The sequence below is a fragment of the Kogia breviceps genome, chromosome 3, assembly GCF_026419965.1.
Source record: "Kogia breviceps isolate mKogBre1 chromosome 3, mKogBre1 haplotype 1, whole genome shotgun sequence".
Classification (NCBI taxonomy): Eukaryota; Metazoa; Chordata; class Mammalia; order Artiodactyla; family Physeteridae; genus Kogia; species Kogia breviceps.
The window spans coordinates 63,496,949-63,524,073 of record NC_081312.1 but is presented as its reverse complement, the minus strand read 5'-3'; the positions used below and the strand labels follow the sequence as shown (position 1 = coordinate 63,524,073).

Sequence of the window (27,125 nt, the reverse complement as noted above, 5' to 3'; positions counted from 1 at the left end):
ATTGGTGACTGTTTTCCTAAAAGAAATCTCTGGAGCGGCCCTCATAACTCAAAAACTCTGGCCAGTGATCTACCTTTAGAAAGCCATCTCACTTCTGTGTATAAGAGAAGACATATGTCCATCTCCTCACAGAGCTGCGTGAACAGACATGAGTTAAGGACATGTACTTTAATGTGGTTGATAATTTTAATCATATCCTGAAAAATATTAAGTTCAGGTGACATTTTTTGGTTAGCCAGCATTTCTCTATGGATGACACAGTGCGTAGACTCACATTCAAAAGCAACCTCTTTGACCCAAGAAGTGAAACCAGAAAACCATCCAGTCATGGCAGCCGCTCCATCCATGCATATACTGACACAAAATGACCAATTCAGTTTTCCTGTTATGTAATCATTCAGACTTGAATAGTTCTGCAGCTGTGGTGTTGGTTGGCAACAAAAGTGCACATAACATATCCTCATGCACATCCTCCTGAAAAATATATCGCACAGAAACAAGCATTGTTGCCCTGTTGTCAATATTGGTAGATTCATCAACCTGGATTGTGTACCACGGTGACTCATTAATCCTCTCTAACAATTGTGCCTTGATATCCTGTGCTATTTCATCAGTTCATCTAGTTATGGTGCTAGCCGGAAGAGGAACACGTGCCACCTTTTGAACTGCATCCTCTCCTAAAAGTTCACAACAAACGTCCTTAGCAGCAGGCAGGATCCACTCTTCACCAATAGTAAAAGGCTTCTTAGTTTTAGCAATGCATTTAGCCACTAAGAATGATGCTCTCAGTGCAGGCACATTTGATGAAATGGTGGCCTTCAGTAATTGCTTCTGTTCTTTGTGTTCACGTTATTTTCTTTTGAAAAACTCCAAAGGCTTGTCTTTTAATGCAGGGTGCTTGGTGTCCATGTGGCGAAGAAGTTTTGAAGGTTTTATGGCTTCGTTGGATAGCCGGTCGCCACATATTATACAAAGTGGGCTTGGAAAATGTAAATCACGTGTTGCAACGAACCTGTAATTTAAGTAGGACTCTTGGTATTTTCTTTTAAACCCAGCTTTCTTTTTGTTGGTAGTCTTAGAGTCTTCTGCTGTCTCATCATTGGGTCTTTGCCCCTTTTCAAAGAAGCTCTTCAGTGATATTTGTTTTTTTACTTATTTTGGCTAGGGTTAGCTAGTGGGCTTACCAAAACTGTGACTGAGACAAGCACACAGTGCGGGAAAGAAGCACGGACGGAAGTGGTAAATAAAATAATGGGTGGGCCATGCACGGACTAAAATAAGTGTTGGATTCTGACTTAAAGCCTGCCACAAGATGCAGCTGTACAATTGAAGTACATCAACTCACTTGCCACTATAAAGCCTGCCATCAGATGCAGCTTAATTGTCACTTGCCACTCACTGATAGAGTTTTTAAAAAAATTTTTTTAAATTTTACTTATTTTTTGGCTGTGTTGGGTCTTCGTTGCTGCACGCAGGCTTTCTCTAGTTGCAGCAAGTGGGGACTATTCTTTATTGCAGTGCACGAGCTTCTCATTGCAGTGGCTTCTGTTGTTGCTGAGCATGGGCTCCAGGTGTCTGGGCTTCAGTAGTTGCAGCACTCAGGCTCAGTAGTTGTGGTGTGCAGGCTCACTAGTTGTGGTGCATGGGCTTAGTTGCTCTGCAGCATGTGGGATCTTCCTGGACCAGGGATAGAACCCATGTCCCCTGCATTGACAGGTGGGTTCTTAACCATTGTGCCACCAGGGAAGTCCCACCGACAGGGTTTTGATATGAGTCTGCAAGTAATTGATTTATTATGGTCTCTGTGCAAACTTATCTGCTAATGATAATCTGTATTTGCAGCCACTCCCCAGCGCTAGCTAGCATCACTGCCTCAGCTCCACCTCAGATCATCAGGCATTAGATTCTCATAAGGAACGCGCAGCCTAGATCCCTTGCGTGCACAGTTCACAGTAGGGTTTGTGCTCCTATGAGAATCTAATGCCACTGGTGATCTGACAGGAGGTGGAGCTCAGGTGGTAATGAGAGTGATGGGGAGGGGCTGTAAACACTGATGAAGTTCTGCTTGCTTGCCTGACACTCACCTCCTGCTGTGGGGACCGGTTCCTAACGTGGTACCAGTCCATGGCCTGGGGGTTGGGGACCCCTGCTATAGAAGGAGGAATATAAAAAAAGTGCAAAGGCCAGAGCTTAAGACTTATTCAAAAAAGTGAGAAAACCAGTTTGGTTGAGAGAAGGATTTGAGCTAGAAAAGGAAAAGATATAGATGTGAAAGATTTCAAAAAAAGCAGAAAGTGGGGGCTTCCCTGGTGGCGCAGTGGTTGGGAGTCCGCCTGCCGATGCAGGGGACACGGGTTCGTGCCCCGGTCCGGGAAGATCCCACATGCCGCGGAGCGGCTGGGCCTGTGAGCCATGGCCGCTGAACCTGCGCGTCCGGAGCCTGCGCTCCGCAACGGGAGAGGCCACTGCAGTGAGAGGCCCGCGTAGCACAAAAACAAACAAAAAAACAAAAAAAAAAACAAAAAAAAAAAGCAGAAAGTGGGATTGATGACTATAAGTTTAAGAGTCAAGGTAAGAATAAAAACCCAGATACAAGGAGAATGGTGGTAGCATGAACAGAAATAGAAAAGTAAAAGATTTGAGATGAAGGTGGAAGATAGAGTATTACAGACATGTTGTTTTTGAGGTCCTGATGGTACATTTAAGTCAGAGTGCCCAACTGACAGGTGGAAATGTGGTGTTGGGACCTACCTGGTATGGGAAGCATAATTTGGAAGTCATCTGCCTAGTCATGAGAATAAGTGAGATTTCAAAAGTGAGGAATACAGAGAAAGAACGTCTATACTATATGTGAATACATTTCCTAGATCTGTAAAACATTTTATCTTCAACTGTTCTCTGTTTTTTTTTTTAATTTTAATTTTTATGGGAGCTAGGATCTCACAATATGACATCTATTTACTAAAATTCTGCCTCTTTAATTTTTATGTTGACCCTTGTGATTTTTCAGTTTTTTATTCTATCCCAGAAAATAATGAACAACTGTAATTTGTGAAAAATGTAATAATAATTTGAACTACAAGTCAAATTTTTTAAATGCAAATAAATTATTTAAATAAATTTTGTGCAGTTTTGCATGTTGTGAAAGCATTTCTTTTCTACCATATGTCTTGCATGTTAAACTTCCACAGTTTTATTCTTCTCCAACCTTGGTAGTAGGCCAGTTCTAAGGCTACAGAAAAACTGTCCAGAGATGTTGGAGAGTGAGTCATCTTGAGGGACCACGTTTTAAATAGCCAAGGAATAAGCTATTAGGAGCCAGAAATAATTTTAATCTGTTTCAGAAAAGTTAAAAAAAATTGTATACTTCCTTACTATTCGGAGACAACTGAACATAATTTAACTCTTTCTCATAGTTTGACCTTTATTTGATGATGATCAATATGCACATCATTTTGAGCTTCAGTTATTCTGATATTGTCAACTGTATGTGATGTAAAAATAGAAGATATGAAATATAGGACAGAGCTGGTAACTAACAGTTGCTTTCCTTGAAAAGTTTGCTTGTTTTTCTCCTCATTTTCCTCTTTCGCACTGACTGACAGTAATTTCGGGAGAGGGATCAATGGGAATATAAGAGTAGGAGACCAAGATATTCTGTGGTAAACATAATGAGATTAGTCTTCTTTTTTATTTGACTGGAAAATCATCTATGTGAGCAGTGCTGAAAGAAGAATTCCATAAGTGTTTTTGAGCATGGACATAATCATCTTGGTGCTTAAGTTCTCGTGGTTTGGTGGAAAACAGACCAAAAGTGGGTTAATTACTTCATAGTCAGAGTTTAATGTCGGCCCTTTAAAATGATTTTAAAATGAATAAAAATAAGAAGGTCTAGAGACTGTTACAGTTTTAATTCATCTGTATTTTAGGTTAAAATCTATAGTGGAAATTATTTTGGGTAAATATGTATTTTAAGGCTGAATATAGGCCTTGCATATCTAACTTCATATTTCAGTTTTTTCTTTTTTTTAACCATTTGAATTAACATTTAGATATATTTGGAACATAAAATTAATTTTATCTTTGATATTTTCCTTTTACTAACAGAAATGGATGATGAAGACTGTGAAAGAAGAAGAATGGAATGTTTGGATGAAATGTCCAATCTTGAAAAACAGTTTACCGATCTCAAGGATCAGTAAGTAGTGACTTCAGAAGGTCATTGTCACCGAATCTCAACCTTGTCACATGTACAGTAGCATGAGAGAAATTATATTCACTCTAAACTATTTTCCTTTTCGTATTTTATGGGACCAACTGATCTGAAAAAGGCTTCGACTATTGTTTGCCTGCTGAAGACCTCATTAACTAATCAAGGATTTTGAGACTGTTTTGGGGGGGGATATAATAAGAGTTTTATGTGGGGTTGGTAGTGAAAATGTTTTCCTGGGTTGTTTCACCCTTGATTCTAATCTGCTTCATTCATTCCTTTGTTAAATAATTGGATAAAGATAGCATTTTAAAATTGTGAGAATAAGAGAGATATTTCCCAAAGATGGCATAGTGATTTTTGTTTATATCTTAACATTGGATAATATATACATTACGTGTTTTCACATGCATTATTTAGTTTGCTTCTCTGTAAGGTTGGGAGATAGATAGTCTTATCTCTAATTTACCCGTGAGAAGATTGATGCTCAGAGAGGTTAAGTGATTTGTTTATAGTTCTTCAGAAAGTGATAAATTAAGCCAGACTTTCTGCCTCCTAGTGCAGAAAGTGCTATGGTGTCCCTTCCACTAAGGCACGCTACTTTGGAGGAACTGTAGTGGAATAGAAAGAGCATAGGCTCTGAATCCAGGCCTTCTGGACAGATTTCAAAGGTATAATAAGAGATTCTTTATTATCTACTGTGAAGAGTGAATGAGCAGTATGTAAAATTCTCAGCCATTTGTCTGGCATGTACTGCGTCTTTATTAGATACTATTTTTCCCCCTCCTTATAATGCCAGAACTCTTATGTAAAGTTGGTAACGCAAGAACGGGCCCCAGTGATTTGAGAGAACAGAATAGATGCAGATGCAGATTAAAAAAAAATCTTAAAGGTGAGCTTTCAGTTTGGAACTTGCTGGCAAGGTTATGGGGCATGCTACATTTTAGGAATTGTAAATGAAAGAGAGAAACTTCTAAGTCTATAGACACCTTAACTTATTCAGAAGCTGGCTCTTCAGTTTATGAATCCTTCATGATTTTGCTGCTTATTCCTTTTCTCCTACTTCTTCCCTAGAGAGGCCCAAAGAAGAGATGAAAGTGCATTTAATATCTGAAATTGCCAGACTAAAATAAGATTTGGTTACCATATGAATCCTGCTGTATTTATGCCATTTCTGGTCTTAACTTTCATTGGTATTAGAGATGAATATATAGATAATGTTCCATGCTAGTGCAACAAATTAATATAAACAATCCAAAATAATCCAAAGTTAAAAATTTTGGCTTTAAAAAACATGATATTTTCTTATTCTAAAGATTTACATTATTAATTTGAAATTAAAATTAGTTTGGATCCCCAGGAATCCATTATTTGGGTAACATGGAGAGTTCATTCAGTTCATTTGGGATCATTCTGGAAAAGAGGAAGCAAATTTGTATTTTAGCACAAGTAATCCGTGAATGAATAATTCTTAAACAATTATTTAAGATATACCTATTGAGCTTTTAAAGTGCCTTTTATGGTTATCCAAGAAATGAAAATTGCTGTAAAGCTCTAGTATAATATATTACGTAGGAGAACTTTGCATCTAGTGAGTCATTTTGTCTAATCTTGTTCACCTTGGGGCTGGCAATTGTCTTATTACTTTCTCATGACTCACTATGACCACCAGCCAGTTTTTCCTACCAGCTTTATTCATTTCTGAAAGTGTTAAAAGTAAACCCATTACCACTATTTAATAGGATTCTTTCTCAAGGAATTGGAATCTAGAAATATGTTTTAGAAAAGAAAAATCTTGGCACCAGGTTTATAATTATTTTTTTGTCTTGCCCCATTGCTTTGTTTTTTATTTTTATCTTGTCATACTGTGTATCTCTGCAAGCTGTCTCAAATCCTCTTTGGAAGAGGTGGGAAATATAATAATAATAATAATAGTAATAAATATACTGCTTTGCCTGTTCTGCTACTACAGGGCACAGTAGCACTCCCTTCCTAGGGCAGAAAATCCACAATTTGCAGTTTGTAAAGTGGTGGAATGTGAGTTCTTCCACCTCCTTAAAAAGATAGAGGAGTGCCATCCAAGTTTCCATTCATTTCAGTGTTCAACATCCAACAAACATTAATTGAGCTTCTATTCTGCGAATAGTATTGTGGTTGCTGCTGAGGGACTCATGATCCTTGACTTTGATGAATTTATACTTGGATTCCAAGGCTGTAGAAATTATACTGATTTTGAGGAATCTATTCTTTTAAAAGTGAGTTAATAGAATATTGTTAATTCACATATCCTCTTCATTCAAGTTGTTCACCTGTTCAGGATACCTTATCAATATTTTGTATGAGTTTGATGTTTTTCAGGGACAGTCATCTTTTTTATCAGATTTTTAGCATTTTGCCTAAAGTTGTATTTATAACTTCAAAAACTATAAGTACCATGTTGTACTTTTCTGACTTTACACATTGTATGTTGAGTTTTAGATAAATTTAACCCAGATGCGATAATGTATTATTTTGGCAGTTAATTCAGATAATTTTTCCCTTTTTGTTTAAAAAAAAGAATAGTTACTGTATTAACACTCAAATGTGCTTTATTCCTTTAGAATCATTGTATAAATCTCTATGCTAATTATAATGACCAATAGTAGACAATTAATGTTAGTTGCCTTAATTGTATTGTTTATATTTTCAAGAGGAAAGAGCGGAATTTTATATGAAAGCCAGGTATCATCCTGTTTTCAATAGCCAACTGCTATTTATACGAACACCTACAAGCATAAGCAGTGGTTTCTTTTGGAAGTTACTAGATGCCATCCTTGTCATGTATATGACATATTCTTCACCTATGATGAAGTAATACATGGCAAAAAAAAATTTACAAAATGATCTTAAATTGTTTGTCTGCTTTGAAATTTTAGGATACCCTTGAAATGCCACAAAACCAGGGTTAGAAGTGCCTTTCATAAAGAATGACAATTTAAACATTTTCCTGTTAAAAAAGAGTTAGTTCTGTCCTGCAGGATTATTGCTAAAAATAAACATTGAGTTGTCTCACATACTGTCTTTGATAATCAAGCTAAATTAGGAGTATTTGTATGTGGACTCATAAATAGAGCAACAGGGATTCGTTGCCCCACTTTTCACTTCCCCATCTATTGAACAACTCATATTGTTGTAGCTTCTTCATTTGCAGTCTAGAAGAACTGAGTATGCCAGATCACAAGTTCTCTAGCCATTGGTTTTACCTTCATCACTCTACTTCCTGTTTGTTCTTTTAAAAATCAAGTAGGCTGAATATCGTAATACTGACAGCTTTTCAGGAAACTTGGAGAGGAGACAGGGAATTATTTATTTTTGACAGCTAGTAATGCCTGTATCTAAATTATTCAAAATGATTTTTTTTTAAACTCAGTGTTTATTTGACCTTTTCTCTTAGAATTGATTTATTCTGCAGTTAAAACAAAAACATCTAGAGTGACCAAAAGTGATTATTCAGTTGTATTTTTTGTATTGTAAGTTAACCATTGAAGAGTGATATATCTAAAAAATAGAAAGACATTTCTTTGTGATTATGTGCATAAAGTCAAATAATGTAACTGCGTTCTTCTCTTCACTTGAGATCAAGGCAAAAATACATTTGGTAGGCTATTAGAATATGAATGATATTAAGAAGAGAATGTATAGAAATGGTAAATTGTTAGCCTTTGTTGGGCTTTTAAAATTAATATCTTAATTTTTGCTTTGTTAAGACTTTATAAAGAACGATTAAGTCAGGTGGATGCAAAACTACAAGAAGTCATAGCTGGAAAAGCACCAGAATATTTGGAACCACTGGCAACTTTACAAGAAAATATGCAAATTCGTACAAAGGTAGCAGGTAGGAAAGTGAAACATCTTTTCCATGTAGTAGAATATGAACTCTTCAATAGACTTAAAAGGTGTTTATCAAGTGAGCGGTTGTTGTTAATGGAAGTACAACTGTATTTACATTGACCAGAGTATTTCACTGTCAGTCAGCCCACAGTTATTTATTAAATGCCTCATGCTTTTCTCTGCTACTGTAGGGGCTAGAAAAAAGGAAAAAAACCCTCAAGTTGCTCACAGTGTTGTTGAGAGGGTACTTCCACATGTGAAACAATTAGAAACCATGATACTTTGATTAAGAGATACTGTTACTATCGCAGTTTAATTTCCTATTAAGGTTCAATTTAAGTCCTCAGTATTTTTCATCTGTAAGAGTGATAAGGATTTTTAATTTGTAAAAACATTTTTAAAATGTTTGATCAGGATATTAAAGAACAGGGAATTAGCCTTCAAACCTACAATTTAGATATGAGTTTTTATTTTGATAAGTTTGATGACTCATTTGTGGCTGTGAATAAATGAAGATGTACTATATTTGTGTGGTTAAATTTCAGTCTTCTGTTTGTAACTAGGATCTGGCCTCAGAGTTGTGTCCTACCACGCATAACAAGGGATATATCTATTTGAAGGTCACTTAATGATTTTTCATTGTCAAACTAAAAACTGAAATTTAATTAATGGAGATGCTGATTGTTTTTTTTGAGGGACACTAATTGATCCTCATGTACCTGTTATATAATACCTAAGGCATTGTTGATAATAGATTCTCTTTGTACTAGATCCACCTTAAACCACATTTTATTCTTGAGTTCTTAATATTAAGTATGTAGATGATGTGATGCTTAATCTGCTGTCTTTGCATATTGGCTTAGCACACCCTTAAAAGTAAACATGTCCTTAATTTTCCTGGACATTCTAAAAGCACTGAGTGAGACTTAGTGGATGTTTAGGAAATATTACTTCAGTCAATTATTCACTTTTCTGTTAGGCAGCCTCCTTTACTTTTTGATTGTACAAAAAGTAGTATGTGTGAATGTGTTGCTGATGGCATAGTTCCAGATATCTGTCCCTTGCCTTTTCTATACAAGAAACAGAATTACATTTCTAGGGACAACTATGGCATAGAGTTAAGCATATACATCTAGACCTCTTTGTTTGCCATTTTTGTGATGGCATGTTTGCATGACTATGGTGCCTATTTTATGCTGTTGTCTTGGTACCTCTAAGTTAAACTCACTTGAGCATCCATTCTCTAGGTAAAACCCTGTTAGGAGCACTCGATCCTCGTATCAGTTTATAAATTTTGTTATATTAGTTTCTACATTTAATCCTCATGGAAGCTTTGGACTCTGAAAATAAATAATTGTTAAAAACTAGTGGTTTTAGGCTTCCCTGGTGGCGCAGTGGTTAAGAATCGGCCTGCCAATGCAGGGGACCTGGGTTCGAGCCCTGGTCAGGAAGACCCCACATGCTGCGGAGCAACTAAGCCCGTGCACCATAACTACTGAGCCTGCGCTCTAGAGCCTGTGAGCCACAACTACTGAAGACTGCATGCCTAGAGCCCGTGCTCCGCAACAAGAGAAGCCACCGCAATGAGAAGCCCGCATACGGCAGCGAAGAGTGGCCCCCACTCGCCGCAACTAGAGAAAGCCCGCACGCAGCAACAAAGACCCAATGCAGCCAAAAGAATTAAAAATAATAAACTAAAAAAAGAAAATCAGTCTTAAAAAAAACAAAGCAAAACTAGTGGTTTTGATGGTTATGGTATCCAGTTGTTACTTTGAGTATATATGATTAAGAAACCAGAGCTTATTGACTCTGTTTCCCTTATGAATCCCAAGAGATTGTTTTTCATAGGTAAAGAGTTTTATTTTCATTTTAATCATTCTCTATCAAACATTTAGGAGTATTCTTTAGAAAAATGGATAAGAACTAAAAATTGCAGTGTAGTTTTTTTCTAGCACTTAAACCCTTAGTTTTCTAGTCTTTGATATATATTTTAGCTGAGCCTTTTATTTTTAATTTTTAAAGGTAAAGTTAGACTCACTTGCCAGTTTCTTCTTGATTCATCTTATAAAATAGGACAGAATTCCTGTAGGGAAGTGATATTGAAACACCTTATTGCTAACATAATCAGAGTAATTGTGTTTGGTTGCAGGAATCTATAGAGAGCTCTGCTTAGAATCTGTAAAGAACAAATATGAATGTGAAATTCAAGCTTCTCGCCAGCATTGTGAGGTACTGTATTTTGCTTAACTTTTAAGCTGATTTCAACTCTTCAAGTCTTATGAGTACAGCAGTTAAAATAGTAAATAAACTAAATGAAACAAAATTAAATAGTACTTTAGCTCAGCACTTGTACAGTTTTTTTTTTTTAATACAGTTGCACTGGAAGCTGTATTGGAAATAGGACACAAACAAGGGACCATAGAAGAGAGCTAAGTGATATAATTTTAGAAGTTTTGCAACTGTTACCTTAAAAAGACTTTAATGATTATGTCATCTGGCATCACTGAAAATAGTATAGTTAGTATAATATTCAAGGCTCAAAAAATGTATATCCAGTAGTACAGTTAGAATGTTGGGCTATATTAATTTCTCAATCTCTAGATCTGTTTCCACATCTTAGGGCAAAATTCTCTATGGGGAAAAAATAAATTCTGTATGTTGTGTTTATTTTGAATAGCATTTGAAAACATAGTGCTGATTTTGCAGATAACTTTTCATAAAACCTAGACAAGATCGTAAATATACTAGTGAAAATAAGAGGACGTGTTCTATGATGATTCTTATCTTACTTTAATGTACCATATCTTTATAAATAATTAAAATACTAAGAATATATAGGTATAAAAATGATGGAGCTTGTTGTTTCACTTTCTTAGTTATAACTGAGGTGAAACATCTTTTGGTGTGTACTGGCTGCTTGGATTTTCTTTCCTAAGAAATGCCTGTTCATATCTTTTGCCTTTACTTTGGGCTTTTAGTCTTTTCCTCATTGACTGTAGAAGTTCTTTATATATTCTGGATACAAATGCATTGCTGGTTATTTGCTTTGCAAATATTTTTACCCAGGCAATGGAATATCTTTTCACTTTTTCTGATGACCTTATGAACAAAATTTTACATTTTAATGTAGTTGAATTTATCATCTTTATGATAGATGCTTTTTGTGTCTTCCCTACTTTGAGGTAAAATGATGTATTTTCTTTTAAAAGTTGAAATTTTGCTTTTTAACAGTTAGATTGCTAAGCTGCCTTTAAATAATTTTTATGTGTGGTTAAAGTATGGCTCTAATTTTACTTTTTTGCATATGGATAGGTAATTCTCAACACTATTTATTAGATTCTTCATTGTTTTCCCACTAATCAGCAATCCCATCTCTTTCTTATATCAAATATCCACATATGTGCTGGCTAGTTTTTAGCTTTTTTTTATTTGTTCCATTGGTCTGTTTGGCTCTTTCTGCACCAGTGTCACAGCATCATTTTTTACAGCTTTCAGTCTAGTAAGTCTTAGTAACTCAATACCCTAATAATTTTATTTTGCTCTTTTCCTTCTTACAGTTGTTATTGTTATTTTTTTTTGTTTTTTTAGTAACAACTTTAAAAAATTGCTTTTTATTTTCTGCTGCTGCATAGAAAAGTAATTTGTATATTTATTATATCCAATCTTATCTACCTCTTTTAATTCTAATAATGTAATTCCAGATTCTTAGATTGTCCATGTAGATAATGTCATTTGTGAATAATGGCAACTTTTTTCTTTTTTCTTCCTTTCTGATCTCTTTCTTTTTTAAAAAAATTTTATTTATTTTTGGGTGTGTTGGGTCTTCGTTGTTGCGCGTGGGCTTTCTCTAGTTGCGGCAAGTGGGGGCTACTCTTTGTTGCGGTGTGTGGGCTTCTCATTGTGGTGGCCTCTCTTGTTGTGGAGCACGGGCTCTAGGCACGCAGGCTTCAGTAGTTGCAGCACGGTGGGCTCAGTAGTTGCGACGTGTGGGCTCTAGGGCGCATAGGCTGCGGTAGTTGTGGCTGTCGGGCTCTAGAGCACAGGGTCAGTAGTTGTGGCACACAGGCTTAGTTGCTCTGGGTCTGGGGTCTTCCCGGACCAGGGATCAAACCCATGTCCCCGGCAATGGCAGGTGGATTCTTAACCACTGCACCACCAGGGAAGTCCTCTGATCTCTTCTTATTTGTTTTACTTGTCTTAATGGCACTGATAGACCCTGTAGTACATGTTGGAATGGAAGCAGTGAAAGCTGGTCATTACTGTGTTCTTGATTTTAAGGGAATGCTTCTAATGGTTTTCCAATTAGTATGATACTTGCTGTTTGGTTTTAATAAATACTCTTTTTATCAAGTTAAGGAAATTGATTTCTTTCTAAGAATTTTCCCATAAATATTGTTAGAGTTTATTAAATACTTTGCCTGCATCTGTTGAATTAGTCATTTTTTTTGTACTTGAATTATTAATGTATTTTCTAATATTAAACTGTCCTTGGATTCCTGGAATGATTATTTTTCTTGTGCATTACCAGATTCAGTTTGCTGATATTTTGTTTAGAAGCTTCATTTCTATGTTAATAAATGAGATTTAATTTTTAATTCTTATACTGTCTTTGATTCCAAGATTCATAAAATAAGTTAGGAATATTCCATATTTTTCTCTTCTATAGGAGTATATATTTAACATCACAATCATCAGTTCCATGAGTGCTTAGTACATCTTGTCTTTATGATGCATTTTTGAAAACAATCTCATAGTAGGGTTGCAAGAAGGTACAAAAGAACTTTTTTGGTGAACATGAGAATTAGTTGGCAACATGATGCTCCATAGCCCCTGAATACTGTAATGAATATTTCAAACAAATGAGGGATGTTCTCTTACATAACCACACTAAAATAATCAAAATCAGGAAATGTACATTGATATTGTTACTACCATCTAATCTTCTGACTCCATTTAAGTTTTAGCAGTTTTCCCTATAGCAGTCCTTATAGCAAAGAGATCCAGTTCATAATCACATGTTATCTTTGTCATTGCATTTAATTGTCTTGTCTTTTTAGTCTCCTTCAACGTGGAACAATACCCCAGTCTTCCCTTGGTTTTTTAACCATCTTTACATTTTTGAAAATTTCAGGCCAGTTATATTATAGAATGTTCCTTAATTTTGAATTGGTCTGCTGTTTCTTCATGACTAGAACCAGGTTTTGTATCTTTGGTAGGAGTATCACAGGAATGATGCTGTGTTCTTCTCATTGAATTCTAACAGGCAGTGCACAATTTTGATATGTACCATGATAGGTTATGTACACTCTGATCACTTGGTTTAAGTGATGTCTTCTAGGTTTTTCTAAGTATACTTAACTTTTTCTCATTGTGATTAGTAAGTATTTAGTGGAGAAGTACTTTGAAACTGCAAATATCTCATTCCTCATAACACTTTCAATTTATTCATTTATTTATTTATATAAGTATATGCATTGTTTCCTCACTCCTTTTTTTTTTGTCTGCTTCATCTTTCAATTACTGAGGGAGGTGAGCAGAATTTCTCTCTGTGATGGTGGATTTGTTAATACCTCCTTGTATTTATTTCTTTTATTTTCTTTTTGATATTAGTTTTCTTTCATTTCCTAAGAAAATTCACATACTGTTCTTTTCAATATAGTAAAGTCATTCATAATTTGAGATCTGGAGGCCAAAGATGCTAATGATGAGATGCCTCACAATGCATGTCCACTTCCTTTGGTCTCAGGTTCCTTTGGTCAAAAAGGATTGTACAGTCCCAAAGACACTGAATGCTCATGATTCCAAAGCACCCAGTTGAAACTTATCTCCCATGGAATTTCTTTCATCTTTTTCTTTGTTTTGTTTTATTTTTTTCCTTTTTTCCTCTGTCTTCCTTCCTCCCTTCCTTCTTTCCTTCCTTCTTCCCTTCCTTTCTTCCTCCCTTTCTTCCTTCCTTCCTTCCCCCAACTCTCTCTTTCTCTCTTTCTTTCTCTCTTTTTTAAATTGGGGTAAGAACACTTAACATGATATCTACCTTCTTAACAAATTTTAATGTGTAATATAGTATTGTTAGCTCTAGGCACATTGTTGTACAACAGATCTCTAGAACGTAACCATCACAGATAACTGAAACTTTATACCCATTGAACAGCAACTCCCTGTTTCCCTTCCCCATGGCCCCTGGCAACCACCATTCTACTCTCTGCTTCTATGTGTTTGACTAGTTTATATATCTCATATAATTGGTATCATGCGATCTTTGTCCTTAAGTGACTGGCTTATTTCACTTAGCGAAATGTCCTCAAGGTTCTTCCATGTTGTAGCATATGGCAGGGTTTCCTTCTTTTTTTAAAGAATGAATAATACTTCATTGTGTGTATATATCACATTTTCTTTATCCATTCATCCTTCAGTGTACATTTAGGTTGTTTTTCACATTTTGGTTATTGTGAATAATGCTGCAATGAACGCAGGAGTGCAAATATCTTTTTAAGACCCTGATTTCAGTTCTTTTAGGTATATACTCAGAAGTAGGATTGCTGGACCATATGGTTGTTCTATTTTTAGTATTTGGGGGAACCTCCATACTGTTTTTCACAGTGACCACACCATTTTAAATTTCCACGAACTGTGCAGAAAGGTTCCAACTTTTCCATATCCTCACCAACACTTATTATCTTTTGTTTTTTGAATATAGGCATCCTAACAGGTATTAAGTGATATCTCATTGTCATTTTGATTTGCATTTTCTTATGATTAGTAATGTTGAGCATCTTTTCACATACCTATCAGACACTTGTACGGTTTTTTTTTTGCAGAAATGTCTATTCAAATCCTTTGCCCATTTTTTAAATCGAGTTCCTTACATATTTTGGATATTAACCCTCTATTAGATACATGATTTGCAAATATTTTCTCCCATCTGTTAGGTTGCTTTTTCACTCTAGTTGTTCCTTTGCTGTGCAGAAGCTTTTTTTTTTTTTTTTTTTTTTTTGATATAGTCCCACTTATCTTTTTGTTTTTGTTGTCTTGTTTGTGCTTTTGGTGTCATATCCAATAAATCATTGCCAAGACCAATGTCATAAAGTTTATCCTCCTTATTTTCTTCTAGTGGTTTTACAGGTTCAGGTTCTACATTTAAATCTTTAATCCATTTTGAGTTGATTTTTGTGTATGGTGTAAGATAAGGGTCAAGTTTTATTCTTTTGCATGTGGCTTTCCAGTTTTCCCAACACCATTTGTTGAAGATCTATCCTTTCCCCATTATGTAGTCTTGGTACCATTATTGAAGTTCAGTTGACCATATATGCATGGGTTTATTTCAGGGCTCTTTATTCTGTTCCATTCGTCTAAATGTTTATGCCAGTACCATATTTTAAAAATTACAATAGCTTTGTAATATATTTTAAAATTAGGAAATGTGAGGCCTCCAGCTTTGTTCTTTCTCAAGATTGTTTTGGCTGTTTGGGGTCCTTTGTGTTTCCATATGAATTTTAGGATTGTTTTTTCTATTTCTGTAAAAAAAAAGTCACTGGAATTTTGATAGAGGTTACATTGAATTTGTAAATTGCTTTGGGTAGTATGAACATTTTAACAATATTAAGTCTTAATAACAATATTATATCTTAATAATATTAAGTCTTTCAATCCATGAACATGGGCTTTCCACTTACTTGTGTTTTCTTTAATTTCTTTCATCAACATTTTACGTTGTCAGTATACAAGTCTTTCACTTTAGTTTATTCCTAAGTATTCTATTATTTTTGATACTCTTGTAAATGGGATTTTTAATTTTCCATATCTCTTTCATTCTATCAGTTTTTGCTTTATATATATGTGAGTCTGCTAATGCAGACTCACATATTTTAGAATTTTTATTTTTTAATAAATGTAACATTTTATCCTTTTTTTAAATACCCTTCTATGTAACAGTGATTTTTGCCTTAAAGTCTATTTTGTCTGATAGTTAAAACAGCTACCCTAGTTTTATGTGGCTTGGAATTTTCCTGATAAAAGGTATTTTCATCCTTTTTTTTTCCTCTCACTTTTTTTCTGACCTTGTATTTTGGGTGTATTACTCATACATAGCATAGCCTTGATTTAAAATAAAATCTATTTTAACAATCTGTCTTTTAACTGATAAATTTAGTCCAATTATATTGATGGTGATTATTTTGATATTTAATTCCAACCTATTTTGTGGTTTCAGTTTGTTCTGCTTCATCCTTTTTTTATTCTTTCCTGACCTTTTTTAGGAGGTTATATGTGATTTATTGAGTTTTAAAATTACATCATAAAGTTATACCCTCTATTTCTATTTTAATGATTACCTCCATACCTTCCATTTCTATATTTTACTGATTACCTTAAATTTTTAGCATGTATACCTATATTAGTAGAATCTAAATATTAATTAATAACTGTCCTCCTCCTTAGAACTCCTATAAAGGAACTTAGAACTCTAACTCCAGTTACTCCCTCTCAAATTACAAGGTATAGTTGTTTACTATTTTAGTTCCATCTTGTTTTCATATGTTAGATGAGACGTTATTTTGATCTCATAAATTTGGTTCTTTTTAGGTTTATCCACATTTTACTAGTTTCTTTTTCACTGTTTTTGAGTTGCAACCCTTCCTTGCAGGTCTATTTTCTGCTTCTTGAAGAACTTCCTAGGCATTCCTTCATTGAGAGTCTGTTAGTGGTAAGCTCAGTTTTTATTTGTTCAAAAATAGCTTTATTTGTAAAAATTGTGCAAGGACAGTTTAGGGGGTTATAACATTCCAGGATGACAGTTATTTCCTATTAACGTTTTTAGGATCTTACTTTCCATAGTCTGTGCTAGAAGGCTACAGTCATTTGTAGATAATTTTTTTCCTTCCCTTCACTGGCTGCAAAAGCTCTTCTCTTTGTTGTTCTTCAATTTCTCTACTGTGTGTCTCCATAGAGATTATTTTTCTCTCCTGACTTGGATTTGTTATGCTTTCTGAATCTCAGAATTCATTTTCTGTTAATTCTGGAAATTTCTCAGCTGTTAACTTTTCTGGTATTGTCTGTATTCCATTTTCTTCAGTCTTCTGGAACTGTGACCAGTCATCCGTAAGGCCTTATTCGGTTTTTCATATTGAAATAATTAATTCATATTTTTATTCAATAAGTCATTATCTGACATTCTTCAGAGCCTGATTCTACTGTTTTTTATTTCTGCCAAACCTCACACCTTATTTCCTTATTTCATGATTCTGGAGGTTTTATTGGTAGCAATTTTGTAAGCCTTGGACAGAGGCTGTAGCTCTTTAGATAAAAACTCTGCTTTTATTTCTGCTGAGTTGTTTCAGCCAGGCATCCTGGTATGCCAGCACCACATGACTGCTTTTTGGCTTTGGATTTTCTGGAAGATGCAGTGTCTATATTTGAATCCCAAATGTAGAAATCAGGCCCAAGATGACATATTTTCAGGGAAAACTTTTTTCCCCACTTATTGCCTAGGCTGAGACAGATAGATTTCCTTCAGGTTCATTTTTCAGTCACGCTTTTTACTAAAGGTAGTAACCCTTCAGGACCATGCAGGGATCCCAGTTCCCCCCAAGATCTTTCTCTATTAACCAAATAGCCACTAAAAGTCATGCCTCTCCATTCAATAACCAGCAAATACCCTCAGGGAAACCCCAGCTTTATTTTTATTTATTTATTTATTTTTAAACATCTTTATTGGAATATAATTGCTTTACAATGGTGTGTTAGTTTCTGCTTTATAACAAAGTGAATCAGTTATATATTTACATATGTTCCTATATCTCTTCCCTCTTGTGTCTCCCTCCCTCCCACCCTCCCTATCCCACCCCTCTGGGTGGTCACAGAGCACCAAGCTGATCTCCCTGTGCTATGCGGCTGCTTCCCACTAGCTATCTGTTTTACGTTTGGTAGTGTCAATATGTCCATGCCACTCTCTCGCTTTGTCACAGTTTACCCTTTCCCCTCCCCATATCCTCAAGTCCATTCTCTAGTAGGTTTGTGTCTTTATTCCCGTCCTCCCCCTAGGTTCTTCATGACCTTTTTTTCTTCTTTCTTAGATTCCATATTTATGTGTTAGCATATGGTATTTGTTTTTCTTTTTCTGACTTACTTCACTCTGTATGACAGACTCCAGGTCTATCCACCTCATTACAAATAACTCAGTTTCGTTTCTTTTTATGGCTGAGTAATATTCCACTGTATATATGTGCCACATCTTCTTTATCCATTCATCTGTTGATAGACACTTAGGTTGCTTCCATGTCCTGGCTTGTATATAGAGCTTCAATGAACATTTTGGTACATGACTCTTTTTGAATTATGGTTTTCTCAGGGTATATGCCCAGTAGTGGGATTGCTGGGTCCTATGGTAGTTCTAGATTTAGTTTTTTAAGGAACCTCCATACTGTTCTCCATAGTGGCTGTATCAATTTACATTCCCACCAACAGTGCAAGAGTATTCCCTTTTCTCCACACCCTCTCCAGCATTTATTGTTTGTAGATTTTTTGATGATGGCCGTTCTGACCGGTGTGAGGTGATACCTCATTGTAGGTTTGATTTGCATTTCTCTAATGATTAATGATGTTGAGCATTCTTTCATGTGTTTGTTGGCAATCTGTATATCTTCTTTGGAGAAATGTCTATTTAGGTCTTCTGCCCATTTTTGGATTGGGTTGTTTGTTTTTTTGATATTGAGCTGCATGAGTTGCTTATAAATTTTGGAGATTAATCCTTTGTCAGTTGCTTCATTTGCAACTATTTTCTCCCATTCTGAGGGTTGTCTTTTGGTCTTATTTATGGTATCCTTTGCTGTGCAAAAGCTTTTAAGTTTCATTAGGTCCCATTTGTTTATGTTTGTTTTTATTTCCATTTCTCTAGGAGGTGGGTCAAAAAGTATCTTGCTGTGATTTATGTCATAGAGTGTTCTGCCTATGTTTTCCTCTAAGAGTTTGATAGTGGCTGGCCTTACATTTAGGTCTTTAACCCATTTTGAGTTTATTTTTGTGTATGGTGTTAGGGAGTCTTCTAATTTCATACTTTTACATGTGCCTATCCGGTTTTCCCAGCACCACTTATTGAAGAGGCTGTCTTTTCTCCACTGTATATTCTTGCCTCCTTTATCAAAGATAAGGTGACCATATGTGTGTGGGTTTATCTCTGGGTTTTCTATCCTGTTCCATTGATCTATATTTCTGTTTTTGTGCCAGTACCATACTGTCTTCATTGCTGTAGCTTTGTAGTATAGTCTGAAGTCAGGGAGCCTGATTCCTCCAGCTTCATTTTTCGTTCTCAAGATTGCTTTGGCTATTCGGGGTCTTTTGTGTTTCCATACAAATTGTGAATTTTTTTGTTCTAGTTCTGTGAAAAATGCCAGTGGTAGTTTGATAGGGATTGCATTGAATCTGTAGATTGCTTTGGGTAATAGAGTCATTTTCACAATGTTGATTCTTCGAATCCAAGCACATGGTATATCTCTCCATCTATTTGTATCATATTTCATTTCTTTCATCAGTGTCTTATAATTTTCTGCATACAGGTCTTTTGTCTCCTTAGGTAGGTTTATTCCTAGGTATTTTATTCTTTTTGTTGCAATAGTAAATGGGAGTATTTTCTTAATTTCACTCTCAGATTTTTCATCATTAGTGTAGACGAATGCCATATGTTTCTGTGTGTTAATTTTGTGTCCTGCTACTTTACCAAATTCATTGATTAGCTCTAGTAGTTTTCTGGTAGCATCTTTAGGATTCTCTATGTATAGTATCATGTCATCTGCAAACAGTGACAGCTTTACTACTTCTTTTCTGATTTGGATTCCTTTTTATTTTTTTCTTCTCTGATTGCTGTGGCTAGGATTTCCAAAACTATGTTGAATAAGAGTGGTGAGAGTGGGCAACCTTGTCTTGTTCCTGATCTTAGTGGAAATGGTTTCAGTTTTTCACCATTGAGGACGATGTTGACTGTGGGTTTCTCATATATAGCCTTTATTATGTTGCAGAAAGTTCCATCTATGCCTACTCTCTGGAGCCTTTTTATCATAAATGAGTGTTGAATTTTGTCAAAAGCTTTCTCTGCATCTATTGAGATGATCATATGGTTTTTCTCCTTCAATTTGTTAATATCATGTATCACATTGATTGATTGATTTGCATATATTGAAGAATCCTTGCATTCCTGGGATAAACCCCACTTGATCATGGTGTATGATCCTTTAATGTGCTGTTGGATTCTGTTTGCTAGTATTTTGTTGAGGATTTTTGCACTATGTTCATCAGTGCTGTTGGCTTGTAGTTTTCTTTCTTTGTGACATCTTTGTCTAGTTTTAGTATCAGGGTGCTGGTGGCCTCGTAGAATGACTTTGGGTGTGTTCCTCCCTCTGCTATATTTTGGAAAACCCCAGCTTTAATATCAGTTAGCATGCTGGTTTCTAGCTCCTTGTTTATACGTGGTCCTTGGGGGTAATCTCTTATTTTTTTAAGGGATTAGCTATACCTAAAAAAGAGTTTTGTGGTATTTTATCTAGAATGTCTGTCAGGTTTGATGGGAGTTTTATTTTGTTTTTTATTTGTGGATATCTAGTCTACTATATTGCCATAAATAAAAGTCAATAAGATATCTTCAAGTAATGTTTTTTACTTAGACAATTATATTGATATTCTTTCTCTTCCATCATTTTAAAGCTTTGAAAGTCTTCCCTCCTCCATAGAGATGCTAAATATTTACCTAAATTTCTTGTGGTTTAGTTATGGCTTGCTGTTTTGTATGTTTAATATATAATTAATATTATAATTACTCTGTTTAATTATATAATTAATCTGAAAATACTCACTAGTAGTTCAAGGGCATTTTAGATAGGCAATAAAGGGTGAATGGGGAACTTACATTTAGAGTGTTATGTGTTTTACATTCATTCTCTCATTTTAATACTTATAACAACTTTATAGCATAGGAATTACCTTGATTTTTATGAATGGGTTAACTAAGGCTCAGAGAGATTAAATAGTTTGCTTGGGAGTCACACAATTAATAAGCAGCAGACCAGGATTGAAATCCTTTGATCTTTCTAGTCATTCATGCAGTTTACCATTAAATCTGAACTTGTTGTTCAGGGCTTTGTATCTGCTTGTTCCTTAGTTCTACATTTGACTCATATAGAAATAACCTGAGAGGCAAGGGAAGTGGGAAGAAGGAAGACACACTGACAGTTGTCAGAATAAAAGTTTGAATAGCAGCAGATAGAAAGGAGGGGCCAGGACCAGAGACTAGACAGGTTCACACAGGTATGCACATAGAGCATGTGCCAAAAACCACAGAGACAATCAGGCAGCAGATGGTTTGTGTCAAATTAAGGGAGAAAATCATATTTATAGAATACTACTATGTGCCAGGGACTAAGATGGGTGGAGATGCTTTGCTTAGGTTATCTCATTTAAGCCTCCCCACAGAGCTGCAAATGAGTTTTCAGATGCGACAGCCAGCCGGCAGTAGCAAGGTCTCAACCAGGCCCTTAGGGTTTAGGGTTAGGATTCCAGTTCTTGAGAAGATTGGTGAGAGCTCTTCAGAGCTCTGATTTTTTGGTTGTCTATTCATTTAATTATTTTTTGTTTTCTGATTGTAACATTAATAACTGTCTATTGAGAAAACTTGAGAAATAAGTCTAAAGAAGAAAATAAAAGCAACCATAATCTACCAAGCATAAGTAATTACTGTTAATAAGTATGTGTGTTTGTATAATTGTTTTTCACACAGCTGATATGACTCTATGTATACTATTTTGTATCCTAACTTTTTTATAAGCAGCATTTCATGAGCATTTCCTTATGGCTCTAAATACTTTTTTGGGGGGGTCATTTTGTGTTTTATTTTTTATTTTGAAAAATTAAAATTTTTTCTTCTAGTTTTATTGAGATATAATTGACATATAGCACTGTGTAAGTTTAAAGTGTACAGCATAATAATTTAATTTACATACATCGTGAAATGATCATCATAATAAGTTTAATGGACATTCATCATCTCATATAGATACTAAATTAAAGAAAGAGAAAAAAATATTTTTCCTCGAGATGAGAACTCTTAGGATTTGCTCTCTTAACAGCTTTCATATATAACATACAGCAGTGTTCATTATATTAATCATGTTGTACCTCACATCCCTAATACTTGTTTATCTTATAACTGGAAGTTTGTACCTTTTGATTGTCTTCATCCAATTCCCCCTCCTTAAATACCCTTTTAAAAATCAGTTTTTACTGGGTAATATGTGTACATATTTCTGAAGGCACAGGCTTGTAATGAAAAACAGCAGTCCCTCTCCCATCTCCATATTTTACATCCCAGCAGTAATTGTCTATCAAAATCTTTTATCTACTGCTTCTGGAGTTTACCCTCACATTTCTAAATAATATCAGTTTTAGGTATTACCTTTTGGTTTCCTATTATGAAAGCTGAGGATTCCATAATAGTTCCCCTCATCTCATTCTTCTAATATTGTTGTGTCACAATTTTTGTTCTTATTGTACCTATAAATATTGTTTACTGATCCAAGAATTATACTTTGCTTAAACTTCCCTTTTTGTACAACTCTTTTTTTAACCTTGGGATTAATTGCCTCATTTATTGTTTGTTAGTTTTCTCTTATTTACCAATTCTTCCCAGAGACTCCAGCAGATTTATGAAAACCCCCAATGCCATTTTCCGCGTGATCATATGTATCAGGTAATCCATGAGACCCATTTCCTTCTGGAGTCCTTCCTCCTGGGAGCAACTTCTCCACCCTTGGACCCCTTGTTCACCTGTTCCTGCTACATCCTTCAGATGCTTTCTAGGCTAGCTGCATCTCTGTCTTCAGGGGTATCTCTTCACCGTCACCCTGGAAATTCCCTTTACATCTTTCCTGCTAGATCTTGTTTTCTTTTTTCAGTTTCATAGAGTAGCTTCTTGGGAAAAAGTGTACAGAAGTTAGTTGTTTGAGACCTCTTGTATTGGTTATCTATTGCTTTGTAATAAATTACTCCAAAATTTAGTCACTTAAAACAATAATCAACATTTATTATTTCACAGTCTCTGTTGTCAGGAATTTGGGAGCAACTTAGTTGGGTGGTTCCGACTCAGGGAATCACATGAAGTTGCAGTGAAGAGGTTAGCCAGGGAAGCAGTTGTCTGAAGGCTTGACGGGGGGGCTGTAGGATCTGCTTCCCAAGTGACTGACTTCCAAGGCTGGCAAGCTGTTGTTGGTTGTTGGTTGGAAGCCTTAGTCCCATGGGCCTCTCCACGGGCTGACTGAGGGCCCCCATGACCTGGTGACTGGCTTCTCCCAGACTGAATGGGTCATGAGAGCAAGATAGAAGTGACAGGGTTTTTAATAACTTAGATTTCTGCCACATTCTGTTCATTAGAGATGAGTCACTAAGTCCTACCCACATTCAAGGGGAGAGGAATTAGACTCTACCTTTTGAAGGGAGGCGTGTCAAACATTTATTGGACATGTTTTAAAACCCCTACATCTTTCATGTCCAAAACCATCTTAACTCACAATTCAGAGTATGGAATTCTAGATGGTAAGTAATCATGTTTCCTCAGAATTTTGAAGGCATTTTTCCATTGTCTTCTAGCTCCCAGTATTGCTTATGAGAAGCCTCTTATCATTTTGATTCCTGATCCTTTGTACGTGACCTGTTTTCTTCCTGAATACCTATTGTTCTTTATCCTTGGTGCTGTGGAACAGCAAGATGATGTGCCTTGGTGTGTCTCTCTTTTCATTCATTATGAGTACTCAAAGGAACCTTTAAATCAGGAAACTCATATCTTTAGTTCTGGGAAGTTTCTTATATTGTTCTTCTCCATTATTTTCTGTTTTGTCTTTTTGAAACTCTTATTGGTTGGCTGCTGGACCTCCAAGATTGATCTTTGAATTTCTTATATTTCATATAATTATTACATATTATATAGATCTTATATATTTTTATTGTACCTCCCTCCCTCCACCCCCCTCCCTTCATTTAAAAAAAAATTATTTATTTTTGGCTGCATTGGGTCTTCATTGCTGTGTGCGGGCTTTCTCTAGTTGCGGCGAGCGGGGGCTACTCTTCGTTGCAGCACACTGGCTGCTCATTGCGGTGGCTTATCTTGTTGCGGAGCATGGGCTCTAGTTGCGCGGGCTTCAGTAGTTGTGGCATGTGAGCTCAGTCGTCGTGACCCATGGGCTTAGTTGCTCCATGGCATGTGGGATCTTCCCAGACCAGGAAGATGCGTGTCCCCTGCATTGGCAGGAGGATTCCTAACCACTGCGCCACTGGGGAAGTTCCTATCCCTCCCTCCCTTCATTCTTATTTTATTCTTTTTAAGAGCGTATTCAACTTTCTCATCCACTCCTTTTACTAAATATTTTATTTCTATTATGTATTTAATTTCCAAGAGCACTTATGCCCTCTGATTACTCATTTTTTAATATTTTTTCTAACTCCTGTTCTTTCCTTATGGGTGTAATCGCTTTCCTTTATGGGTATTAAATGTAGTTGCTTTGAAATTTTTTTCTGTGTCTTGACTTGTGTCTGTTTCTTTATACTTCTTTTTTGTTTGTTTGTCTCTATGTCTTTCATTTCAATGCTTTTCACAAATAACTAGTCACCTTTGGCCATCATTCATATTTAAGAGTGAGTCAATACAATCTGCCTGTGTGCAGAGCTTGTCAGCTGCTGAGCTGTGGAAGTTTTCTTCTCACTGGTGAGCCTACAATGATGAAGAGGGCTTTCTCTCTCTAGGGCTTTTCATGTATTTTCCCCCATCCAGACCCTCCTTCATTTCTTTCTAGATTTGGAAGTATAACTCAGACTTTTCAGAATATTCCCCCTTCTCTCATATTCTTTCTTTATGAAGTGCACGCATGTGTGTAGTGTACATAATGCAGGTCTTGGGGTTCTGTCTCAGTTTAGTCACCACGTTCAGAGATGATGGCATGACATTGTGCCCCTTTGTTTGATAACTACAAGTGTGGTTTGTTGATTTATTTTGTACATATTATTGTTTATTTCATTATGTCTTAGGGAAGAGAGAGTTTATCATCTGGGTTCATTTGTAATCTTACTCTAGCAGTTTCTCCCTACTTTTTGAATTCTGAATTTTTGGTGTCTGCAGAGTAGTAGTATGGATGTACAATAACTTATGTAGCCAATACTTTATTATTGGATTTTACTTTGTCTAGTTTTAGGCATTACAAGTATTGCTGTTGTGAGCATCCTTTCCATACAGCATTGGTCGAAGTGGTTATTTCCTTAGGATGGAATCTTCAGTGTAATTACTAGATCAAAGAATGCAATCAGTAAAGTCCTCAATACTTGTTTCTAAATTACTTTCCAAATTGTTGAGTTGGTTTATATTCTCAGTATCAGTTGGCATTGTTTATTATACTTGAAAAGAATGAAACAACTTTGCCAAGTGAAAAATAATATCACATAATGCACATTTTAATTTGCAGTTGTGTTTTCTGTCTCTCTTTTTGGCCGATTTTGGCAGTGAGTATGGATAGTATTTAGATTTTTCTTACTGATTTATCCATGCTTGTTTAATTCCATCTATTAGGCCTTTGTCATGTTATAAATATTTTTTATTGCCTTCCTCTTACTTTTGTTTGCTTTTTAATGTGTTTTTAATTTCTGTGTGGATAGTTTTTGAAAAATAACTTGTCCTTCTAATTTTTGTGCTTTGAAAGACTTCTTTCACCCCAATATCGAATAAAGAGTCACCATCTTTCCTTTAGTTCTTTTGAAGTTGATTTTTTTTCTTTCTTTCTTTATTTTTTGGCTGCGTCAGTCAGGTCTTAGTTGCGGCACACGAGATCTTCATTGAGGCATGCAGGATCTTTTTGAGGCATGCAGGATCTTTTTGTCGTGCTTCAGGGGCTCTTCGTTGCAGCGTATGGGCTTCTCTCTTGCTGTGGCGGGTGTGTCTTCTCTCTCTAGTTGTGGTGCGCGGGTTCCAGAGTGCATGGGTTCTATAGTTTGTGGCACGTGGGCTCTCGTTGAGGCACGGGAGCTCAGTCGTTGTGGCCTGTGGGTTTAGTTGCCCCATGGCATGTGGGATCTTAGTTCCTTGACCAGGGATTGAACCCATATCTCCTGCATTAGAAGACGGATTCTTTACCCTTGGACTACCAGGGAAGTCCCTTTCCTTTAGTTCTTTTGGATTTCGTTTCGTAAATTTAACTCATTAGTCCACTAATTTTTTTGTATAACATGAGGCAAAGAGCCTGAGTTTTTCTCTATATAGTTAAACTTATTTTTCTGTTGTCATTTATTGTCATTAGGTTTCCAAATGATTTGAAAAGTCACCTTTTTCATAAAATTTCCCATAACCAATGGATCTATTTCTTGACTTTTAAATTCTGTTCTGCTTATCTTTTTATTCCAGTGCATCCCACTTTTAAAAAAAATGATTGTAGCTTTTTAATATGGTTTGCTCTCTGGTAATGCTAGTTGTTGAAAATCTCCGAGGACTCCATTCCAGGTTGGGAACTGTGAGGTGCCTAAGTCAGGGAACTGCCGAAAGGGAGTTGGTTCTGAACCCAGGCCAGGGGGAGACAAGTACAAATACTTGGAGCCACTTTCCTGGGGCTCCCTGGCATTGCCCTGATGAGACGGAGCATAGATGTCAGCCTGCGAAAGGGCTCAGTGAGCAGGTTCACTAAGTATAGGTGTGGAGATTGGAGGGTTGTGGGATTTTGAAGCCAAACATGTAATTATAATTAGTAATACTTTAAAAAAGCGAAGTTACCTATAGACTATAGAAGCCTCTACAGGCACCAAAGCAAGGGAGTTTGGATGCCTCTTTTTTTGTTTGTTATGTTTTTTTTGTTTACGGTACACAGGCCTCTCACTGTTGTGGCCTCTCCCGTTGCAGAGCACAGGCTCTGGACGCTCAGGCTCAGCGGCCATGGCTCACGGGCCCAGCCGCTCCGCGGCATGTGGGATCCTCCCAGACCAGGGCACGAACCCTTGTTCCCTGCATTGACAGGCGGACTCCCAACCACTGCGCCAC

The 27,125-nt window shown here is 36.0% G+C and overlaps 1 protein-coding gene across 1 annotated transcript in view; it reads left to right on the top strand.

The window, feature by feature from the left end:
• Nucleotides 1-27,125, top strand: part of BRMS1L (BRMS1 like transcriptional repressor) — a 41,704-nt gene that overhangs the window by 2,617 nt on the left and 11,962 nt on the right. Inside the window, exons 2-4 of the mRNA XM_059056532.2 lie at nt 4,108-4,198; nt 7,957-8,084; nt 10,230-10,309. Of these exons, the coding sequence (XP_058912515.1) occupies nt 4,108-4,198; nt 7,957-8,084; nt 10,230-10,309 (299 nt within the window). The remainder of the gene's footprint in view (nt 1-4,107; nt 4,199-7,956; nt 8,085-10,229; nt 10,310-27,125) is intronic.